The 10,378-nt window shown below is 43.7% G+C and overlaps 1 protein-coding gene across 1 annotated transcript; it reads right to left on the reverse strand.

Moving 5' to 3' along the window:
• Positions 1–1,824: 1,824 nt before the first annotated feature.
• On the reverse strand, positions 1,825–10,003 carry GNG10 (G protein subunit gamma 10). Its single transcript, XM_044265140.1, has 3 exons — positions 9,857–10,003; positions 4,223–4,354; positions 1,825–2,783 (listed from the first exon to the last, which is right to left on the reverse strand). The coding sequence occupies exons 1-2, from the start codon at positions 9,935–9,937 to the stop codon at positions 4,229–4,231; spliced, it is 207 nt and encodes a 68-aa protein (XP_044121075.1). The 5' UTR covers positions 9,938–10,003; the 3' UTR covers positions 1,825–2,783; positions 4,223–4,228.
• Between the last annotated feature and the right edge of the window lie 375 nt (positions 10,004–10,378).

A 10,378-nucleotide genomic window follows, 5' to 3' on the forward strand; every position in this document is an offset into this window, starting at 1 on the left:
CAAATAGAAAAGTCCATTTCTGAACTGTTATGATCCAATCATTTATTTGCCTATTCCTATATCACAGTAATTTTGTTTTTTTAAAAAAATATTTTCAAGGATTTATTTATTTGACAGAGCAAGAGATCACAAGTAGACAGAGTAGTAGGTGGGAGGGAGTGGGGGAATGGGGAGCAGGCTCCCTGCTGAGCAGAGAGCCTGATCTGGGGGTCGATCCCAGGACCCTGAGATCATGACCTAAGCCAATGGCAGAGGTTTAACCCACTGAGCCACCCACATGCTGTTCTTTGTAATTAAAAAAAAAAAAAAAAATCATAGTTTTAGGGGTGCCAGGGTAGCTGTCGGTGAAGCATCTGCCTTTGGCTCAGGTCATGATCCCAGGGTCCTGGGACTGAGCCCTGCATCACGTTCCCCACTCAGCGGGGAGCCTGCTGTTCACCTGCTTGTGCTCTCTCTGTGTCAAGTAAATACATAAAATCTAAATAAATAAATAAATAAAGGGGCACCTAGATGGCTCAGTCAGTTAAGTGTCTGCTTTCAGCTCAGGTCACGATCCTGAGTCCTAAGATCAAGTCTGCCATTTTGCTCCCTGGTCCCTACCCCCTGTTCATGCTTTCTCTCTCAAATAAATAATTAAAATCTTAAAAATAAATAAATAAATAAAGGAACACCTGGGTGGCTCAGTCAGTTGAACATCATCCCAGGGTCTTCGGCTCAGGTTATTATCCCAGGGTCCTGTAATGTAATGAAATACATGGATAGATTTTCTTTTATCAAAGTAATTTTGTCACGTTGTATCTTCTCTTGATACACTAGTGAATTTGATTTGCTTTTATTTAGGACACATATTTATACTCATAAGTGAGAAATCTATAGCTTCTTGTATTATCTTACCAAGTTTTTGCCAAAGAAGAAATCAGAATCAAGAAAAGAGTTTTTTCTTTTTGACATACAAAAGTCTGTACATAATAATGTATACAATTTAAGGACTTTGGAGGTGAGTATATACCTCTGAAACCATCATCAAAATCTACACCATAAACTTATCCATCATGTCCAAAAGTTTCTTCTCCCACCCTCTTATTACTTTTTATAGTAACACCTAACATAAGATCAACCCTCTTACTAAATTTTTCAGTACATAATACAATATGCTACCCATGGCACTATGCTGTAGAGTAGATCTCTAGGACTTACTTACCTTTTATAAATGAAAATGAGTTTTTTAATGGAGATTTTAAAAAATGCTTATTGTTGTTAAGATGGAGATTGGCACATGTTTAATGTTGACAGAAAGGATCCAATAAAGTAGTTGAAGATAAAGTATGATTTCAAAGAAGGTAAAACATTAAAACAGATCCAGAGAACAAATAGCAGGGTTAGAAAAGGGACACCTAAAAAAAAAAAAAAAAACCATCTCTGCCACTAAGGAAAAAAAAAAAAAAAAAGAAAAGAAAAAGAAGAAAAGGGACACCTGAATTTTGATTGAATGGAGGGAGAGATTCAGATAACTTAGATTTGGAAGTTTAGTGGCCAGAGATTAAGGGAGTTTCCATATGATGGCTTCTATTTTCTCTACTTGGTAACACTAATTATGCTAAAAGATATTTTCATTTATTTATGGATTTATACATAACTATTTCAAAGTGCAATGTTGCCAGAAATTGAGATGTTTCTGCTCATTTTATATACATATATAATTTTTTTTACAAAGTTCTACAAGAACTTATAAGCAAAAATCTCACTTCCCACTTCTAGCACTCAATTTCACAAGGAAACAAAAATTCATGACACCTTAAAACAAAATCTGACACAAAACGTTGCTATCATAGAAAATGATGAATTAAGCAGAAATTTTATTTCCAAGCTCATCAAAGATTTTTACAAACACAAAATATCCTTTTAAAAGTGTTTCAAATTAAATCAAAGGCACATCATCAAAATAAAACACTTGTGACATGAAGAATTTATGTAGGTTGTAGTATTTTCACATGATTTTGTTTTTACTCATTTGTAATGTTCGAAAGAACACATTTTTTTAAAGACATGAAATAATGTAGTTTTTTTTTTGTTTTAAGTATAACTACAACTATAAAGTAGAGGAACTTAAGAAAACAAAAACCAAATCTGCTTCATACACTGGATGGGGCAATCTAATACAAAACACAACAGGAATCTTTCCAAACAAGTTTGCTAAGAAACAGTTCCTATGTTTAGTGTTACAAATCAAAGAATCTTCTCATTTAGAAAAATCAAGACAGCATTTGATTAACAAAGTCTACTCTTCCCCCAGTTTTATACTTGCTTGTCTTCATTTAGAAACTGTAAATTCAGGAGAAAAGATCAAGTTTTGTTATGGTATAAAAATCTTAGGAACAACAAATTACAAATATTCAATTTTTTAACAAACAAAAATGTTTGCCTTCCCAAAATGTAAACGTCCAGTAAATAAAACAAACAATATTCCAGGAATAGAAACACCAGTAATTTGCTTATGGAAGAGGTGTATTTGGTGGTAACATTTTTGTTTGTCTTAAATATAAAAGCACTTTACCAAAAGAGTCTGGCCATTATTATCTAAAGTTTTCCCCCTCACCCAGTTTCCTTATCTGAGTAGAAACTCATCAATTTCTATAAAATTTTGGCTATAGGACCAGGCCAAGGAAAGGTCTGAAATATATAAGAGTCATTTGGCTGGAGAAAAGTGTTTTCTTGAGACTTGGAGGCAGTTAGTTATTCATCACTTCGCACTTAAAAGCATTCCTCAATGAACTTCTTCCTTACTGAAAAGAGAATGAGGTAGGTTTTCACGTTAGTAAGATTTATACATATAATTAGTCATCAATTCAGGTCACTTTAGTGTTCTCAAAGTAGAAAGTAACAATATAAAAAATATCTAAGCTACATTATGGAATGAATAACACCCATTAAGCTGCTTTGTAAAAAGGAAAATGCTATGCCAGCACATGACTATTACTTTAATACCATAAATGTAGACATTTTCCATTAAAAGGTGTAATAGTACCTGACAGCATAATTACTTCTTTCTGTTAATATGAGTAATTCCCTTTTGCAAATATATGAAAAAGGACCTAAGATGTTTACTTAAGTCTTATGAAAATCCCTCAGAACACAGAATTTGAACTATATTGGGCCCAAAAGACTACAGTAATCTATGCCCTGCCCTCTTCCCAAAAAGGTGGGGGAGGTGAAAATGTGAATGAAGGAAACGCAACACGTTAGGACCCATGAAATTCCCAGTATGCCACCAAACAGGTGTTTTCATTTCACTAATCAATTTGTAAAGCTCTTTTTTTTTTATTTAAGATTTTGTTTATTTGACAGAGAGAGAGATTGCAAGTAGGCAGAGAGGCAGGCAGAGAGAGAGGGGGAAGCAGGCTCACCATCGAGCTGAGAGCCCGATGCGGGGCTCAATCCCAGGACCCTGGAATCATGACCGGAGCTGAAGGCAGAGGCTTTAACCCACTGAGCCACCCAGGTGCCCCTGTAAAGCTCTTTTAACTCTACCCATGATTTTCTCCAGTAACTACACTTCTTCCTCTATTAAACATATATTCTGGGGGCACCGGAGTGGCTCAGTGGGTTAAAGCCTCTGCCTTCAGCTCAGGTCATGATCTCAGGGTCCTGGGATCGAGCCCCACATCGGCCTCTCTGCTGGATGGGGAGCCCGCTTCCCTCTCTCTCTCTCTACCTGCCTCTCTGCCTACTTGTGATCTCTGTCTGTCAAATAAATAAATAAATAATCTTTAAAAAACAAAAAAACAAAAACCCAGATATTCTGAAAGCCTCCAGGAAAGAAATCATAGCTGGTGGTAGGAACAAGTCTCCTCTGGGGAGTCCTTGGTCCAGAGAGCAGCAAGTCTACTGATAACACCAAGCAGCAAATCACAGCACTGGAATGGTGTTAGGACAGAGATGGTGGGATTAAGGTCATGAAATGACTACCAGCCAACTCAGTTAAAGACCTCAAGTACATAAGGATATTAACATCTCATGAGTTAGTGCCCAAGAGGATTGAAACTCACTTAATGAGATGTATTCCACAGACATGCTGACTAGAGTCACCCCTCAGGTGCATTTTACTGTTTTTTATTTTAATTTCCCCCAAAATAGTGGATATTCAAAGCTCAGTTGCCCGATCCCTTGGGAAGCCCTGTGATAATGCCATGGCCCAAAGACAGCACAGTGTATCATTACTCACCAGTCTTTAGAATAAAGCACAGGATCTGGGCTCCCGGAAAGGGTTGCTTCCAGCTGGAACACCTACCAGCAGGGCATCCTTGCAAGCATTCTGCATGCAGTACTGCTGAAGCTCTGCAGCTGCCTGGGAGACCTGAAACAAAGGGACACCAGCTTGAAGTGCTGCTCACAGCCGAGCCATCTGATACTCTGAAAAATGATCCTACAGCCTGATAAAGGTCCCACATCTTGTGATCTCTAAAAGTCTCTTATTTGCTGAAAGTTCATGTTACAGTTTCCATGATTTAGGGTATTTTTAAAAATTCCGTTGCTTCTTCAATAAAAGAAAAATAAAGCTGGTATCTTTGATCCATTTAGAATCCTAGTTGTGAGACTGACCTGGTAAAGAAATAGCTCATTCTAGTACTTCCTTTACAAATTTTCACTTATAAAGCGTGCGCTAATATAGTCAGGTTTGCCATGTGAGCAGACTTTTTTTTTTTAAAGATTTTATTTATTAATTTATTTGACACAGAGAGAGATCACAAGCAAGTAGAGAGGCAGGCAGAGAGAGAGAGGGAAGCAGGCTCCCCGCTGAGCAGAGAGCCCTGAGATCATGACCTGAGCCAAAGGCAGAGGCTTAACCCACTGAGCCACCCAGGCACCCGAGCAGACTGTTTTAATGCTTACACGGCTGAAGCCTTATCCAGTCTGCCCAAAACAAAGTGACACGTTTTCTTCAAGCTTTTGAGTCAGGATAGCTTATTGGGTAAAAATGCAGCCTCTGGAACCAAAATGCCTGGACTCAAATTCAGCTCCATCATTACCTGTATGATCTTGAACAAGTTAACTTAATTTCTCAGTTTTTGTTTCCTCATCTGTGAAATGTATTTTGTAACGGTATGTGAGTCAGTGAGTTGATGAGACAATTAAATGAGCTAAATGCATGTAAAACACTCAGAACAGTTTGACACATGGTCAGCATACATTTGTGGCAGACTACAAGAACAGTCACAGTATTTTACAGCTCCTCTCACCAACAAGAGTCTTTCCCTAACACCGCTTGAATCTGGGTTAGCCTTGTGACCTGGTTTGACCAGGAAAATGTGGTAGAAATAACGGACACGTTCTAGGTTGTAGGTCTGAAGAGTCTTTGCAGCTACCTCTCTTGCTGTGGTTGGAACTGTAAGACCATCTAATGAGCCGAGGCTAGCCTGCTGGAGATCCTGTGGAGAATCATCAGTGAGCCAGCTCCTGCCATCTGCCTCCCAACTCCCAGACATGTACGTGAGGCCATCCTCAATCCTCCAGCTACCAACCAACCCTCCAACTGACTGCAGATGCGTGGAAGAGCCCAGCAAAGATCAGCAGAACTACACAGCTGAGCCCAGCTCAAAATGTTGACCTAAGAACTGCGAATTAATAAATGTTGCTTTAAGTGACTAAGTTTTGGAGTTTATTAGGTAGCACTGATAAATATTATTCTGCCTTTCTTCTTAGCCTCCATTTGATGCAGGTTTGTACATTGAGGCTTTCCTCCCATTCCATTTTATGTGCATTGAGAAGGTGTTTTGTATAAAATCTCACTCCTATCATAAAAAAATTGGTTCCAAGTGCTGTTCAAGTATCACTACTAGTTTGTGTTAATTTTCCAAGCTTCTAAATACCTGGAAAATCAACTCCTTATGTTATAGTTACCAACCAGTTCCTAGAATGCCTTACAAATTTTGGTTTCATTAATGTTATAACAGTTTTTATTATATAAATATAAAGACATAAAATAATATTATCAAACTAATGGTTAAACTTCCTTTTCCCTCAAAAGAAGTTCTGACATGTTCATGTTGATTATTATTGGAATTAATGGTTATATATAGCAGCTATTAATTCACAAGGAATTTAGAACCAATTATGCTCATGCTTACTATTGCTCCATCAGAGGGAACAGATGAATTCACACATGATGGGTAAGAGGGAGACTAACCTCCAGGACCCCTGGAGAAACTGGACTAACTGGACTCTACCTAAAGAACATGGACAAAAAGTTAAGCTGAGTGGATACGCAGAGAAAATAAGAGAAGAATAAAAGTGGCCAGCATTTCTCTAGCACTTTTACAGGAAAAAGACTTTGGGGGTGGGGTGGGGGTGGAATACAAGCTCAAACAATTAGAAGCTGTTATTTGCCATGGGAGGTAGGATACCCAAATTATATGGCTTTCCTTGGATTGAGTCCATGCTCGCCCAGCAACTTCTCAGAGATTTCTCCAAAACAGAGAAGGGGCCCTTGGAAGAATATTAAGCATTCCAATCACTGGCAAGAGATGTCCTCCATTATATGCTAGAAAACTGGTGTTCTGGTTTATTTACTAGTTAGCAAGTCTGCTAATGAGAAGGCATCTGTGGATGTGCTGAGAGCATCCATTCGTTACTGAGTCCTGCAATAAGATCCTGGAATGTTGTGACTCCCTAGGGTGCTGCCTGAGAGAAGCCCACCAAACACCTGAAACCATACTACACATGAGAACACCCCACAAATAAAGTTATTATCTGTGTGACTTTGAGCAATTCACTCGAATTCTCTGCGTCTGTTTTATCACACAAAATTATTTTTTATATGTAGAAAATACCTCGCCTAGCTACTCCACAGGGTAGGCAGGCAACTGGCTCCCAGCTCTCCTTTCCCTCTCAGGTGCCAGCATCATCCTGACCATTTTCAACAACCCTAGTTTCAGTTCCCTGACCTCCTTTCCTCAGACAGCCTTCTCCTCAGTGCCAACAGTTACAGCCAACACCTCTAACTGCTCCACATCTGAAATTTTACACTTTAACTTCCTACATTCTGATCACAATCTCTCCTACCCATCCAGAATGCTACTTCTCACTACATCCTTTCTTTGACCTCAAGAGAATGCCTCCTCCCCCTTTGCCAAGCCCATCACCAGGAGGCTGGCTCAGTTCCCTCTCTATCCAGTCTGCGTTCAGCCTCCTTCTAGCCAGGCCCTCAAGCTCCTTGCCCTTTGCCCCCACTTCCATCTTTGTGTTATACCTCCTCTGCTAACTCACTACTTGGATCAACTACCATTCACCTTGGATACTCACGATTCCTGGATGACTAAGTGCTAGTGGAGGAAAAATAAACAAACAACAAACCCCACAAGTAGGGCAATCAGTCTCCAATCTCAAAGTAGCTCGGTCTTCAGAGTCACAAGGTGCCTATGATTGTGCCTGGTAGGGGCTCCTCTCCCATTCCCAACAACCCTCTCCTCCATCCTCACTCTTGTGACTCCATTTGCTCCCTCCCCTCAGCCCTAGAAGAAAACTTGGCCTTCTACTTTACAAAGAAAAATGTCATCATACAAGTCCTTAAGTCCACACATCTAGAAACATCTATCTTCACACATGTCCTGATCTCCTTTCTTCGTATCTCAAAAGTTGCCCCTCCAATCCATGTCCCTACAGGCAGACTGCCTGTCTTCTCTACCTCCAATTCTCCTTCTCTATTTGGTCCCCCTCAATCTAAAAATAGTTTGTTCCTTTCCCTCAACCTCGAAATAAAGCTTTGCATTTCCTAAATTAAAAGAAATAAGGGTGCCTGGGTGGCTCAGTTGGTTAAGCGACTGCCTTCGGCTCAGGTCATTATCCTGGAGTCCTCGGATCGAGTCCCACAACCGGCTCTCTGCTCAGCAGGGAGTTCTGCTTCTCCCTCTGACATTCCCCCTCTCATGCTCTCTCTCAAATAAATAAATAAAATCTTAAAAAAAAAAAAAGAAAGAATAAAGTTGTTTCCTCTTTAAAACCAGATTTCTTTTTTTTTAATTTATTTTTTATTTTCAGCATAACAGTATTCATTATTTTTGCACCACACCCAGTGCTCCATGAATCCGTGCCCTCTATAATACCCACCACCTGGTACCCCAACCTCCCACTCCCCCCCCCCCCCCGCCCTTTCAAAACCCTCAGATTGTTTTTCAGAGTCCATAGTCTCTCATGGTTCACCTCCCCTTCCAATTTCCCCCAACTCCCTTTTCCTATCTCCCCATGTCCTCTGTGCTATTTGTTATGCTCCACAAATAAGTGAAACCATATGATAATTGACTCTCTGCTTGACTTATTTCACTCAGCATAATCACTTCCAGTCCCGTCCATGTTGCTACAAAAGTTGGATATTCAGGGCGCCTGGGTGGCTCAGTGGGTTAAGCCGCTGCCTTCGGCTCAGGTCATGATCTCAGGGTCCTGGGATCGAGTCCCGCATCGGGCTCTCTGCTCAGCAGGAAGCCTGCTTCCTCTTCTCTCTCTCTGCCTGCCCCTCTGCCTACTTGTGATTTCTCTCTGACAAATAAATAAATTTAAAAAAAAAAAAAAAAAAAAAGTTGGATATTCATCCTTTCTGATGGAGGCATAATACTCCATAGTGTATATGGACCACATCTTCCTTATCCATTCGTCCATTGAAGGGCATCTTGGTTCTTTCCACAGTTTGGCGACCGTGGGTGGCCACTGCTGCTATAAACATTGGGGTACAGATGACAGATTTCTTTTTTAAAAAGGCCTGCCTACCCTTTTACAATCCAGATTCTTCTATCACTACCTCTGTTACCAAAACCTCTTCTGCATGCCATAACTCTCTTGATCTTGTTTTATAACCTTCACTTACGGTCTGAAGTTCTTTTACTCATGTGTTTATTGATCTCTGCCACTATGATCACCACATTCTCAGTACCTAGAATAGCGCCAACTACAGAGAGAAAGCACTATGGAAGTACACGGAATATCACAGCAGTGGTCACTCACACACACGAACATACATTCTACAAATAATGCGACCCTAGTTGCTCAACACAATATACAACAGATGCTTTTCAATCAACTGACTAAACACTAGACATAATAACTAAGCCTCCAATTTTTGAAAGCCCCTCCTTCCTTGCTTTCTCTTGGTTCTCCTCTCCTCTCAGCCATCTTTCGGCTGGCGCAGGGGTCCACACTCTGGTCTTTTCGTTAACACACATTTTTTACCCCCATACATTCCTAGGACTTCTTTCAGCCTTGTCCTCTGAGCCTCCAGCCCAACCTGGATATCTCGGCAAAGTCCACACGTCCAGCACCGAAGTGCTCATTCCGCGAAGCCGCTCTCCCTCTTCCCGGCGGGGACTAAGGGCAGCGCCCGACGCCCAGTCACCACGCCAGAAACCTGAGCCCCGTCTTCGCCCGCGCTCGTCCCCTGAATCCTTCAGGAAGGCCGGTCCTCGTCTACTCCGCACGCCCGGAGCGCACACTCCCGCAAGAGCCCAGCCAGGCCGGCCGCGCGCCGCCCGCATCCCTGGGCTGCGCGCGTGCGCCCCGCTCCGCCGCCCCCACCCCACCCCCACCCCGAGGCCGGGTCCTTCCCGCTGACTGGGAAACTCCCCCAGCGCACTCGGCCGGGGCCCCGCTCGGGAAGACTCGCCGGTCTCCGCGGGCCCGGCAGGCCCGGCCTCCTCTCACCGGCCGCATCCCCGCCGAGGCCGGGAAGCTGGCCAGGACCCGGCTGCCGTCCTCACGGCCGCCCACCACGACCCAGCCGCGGCGAGGGGCAGCCAGCTTCTCCCCTCACGTCTCCCCGGCGGGAGCGCGCCATCACCGCGCCGCGAGGAAAGGGCGCCGCCACCCGTCTCACCTTGATCCTCTCCACGCCGGCCTCCAGCTTTAGCTGCTCCACCAGGCGCTGCAGGGCGTTCACACTGGCCCCGGAAGACATGGCGGCGGCGCTGGGCTCCGAAGGCCGAAGGCGGGGGAACCGGGCCGCGGGAGCCGCGAGGCCCCGTGCGCGAGCACCGCCCCGGGGCGGGGAAGCCGCTGCGCCCGCCCCGCCGCCGCTGCCCCGCCTCTCCCGGGGGCCGTCTCCAGAGCGACAGAAGCCGCAGGTAAGCGACCGTGTGGGTTCCCGAGTCGCCTGGCACTTAACTCTCTCTGCTCTCTAAACGTGGATAGCAGCCGCACCTGCGCCTGGCGCGGAGCCGCGCGGCGGACCCATCTCCTCAGCGCGGTGGCGCTTCTGGAGGAGCGGGCGCGACCTGCGGGGGTCGGGGGCTCTGGGGCTCGGGAAGGTGGAGACGCACTCTTGAGAAATCGGAACTGGGACTCGGGGTGGCTGGAGCCCCCGTGGCAAAGGAGTTGAAGTAAGCTCTTGGAGGCTACC

Source organism: Neovison vison, chromosome 9 (genome assembly GCF_020171115.1).
Source record: "Neovison vison isolate M4711 chromosome 9, ASM_NN_V1, whole genome shotgun sequence".
NCBI classification, from domain to species: domain Eukaryota; kingdom Metazoa; phylum Chordata; class Mammalia; order Carnivora; family Mustelidae; genus Neogale; species Neogale vison.

Bases quoted from the DNA above. Each gene is read 5' to 3' on its own strand.
- GNG10 (XM_044265140.1), bottom strand. From the start codon at position 9,937: ATGTCTTCCGGGGCCAGTGTGAACGCCCTGCAGCGCCTGGTGGAGCAG. The intron at 4,355-9,856 runs GTGAGACGGGTG...CCTTTGTTTCAG, and splicing joins CCGGCGTGGAGAGGATCAAG to GTCTCCCAGGCAGCTGCAGA.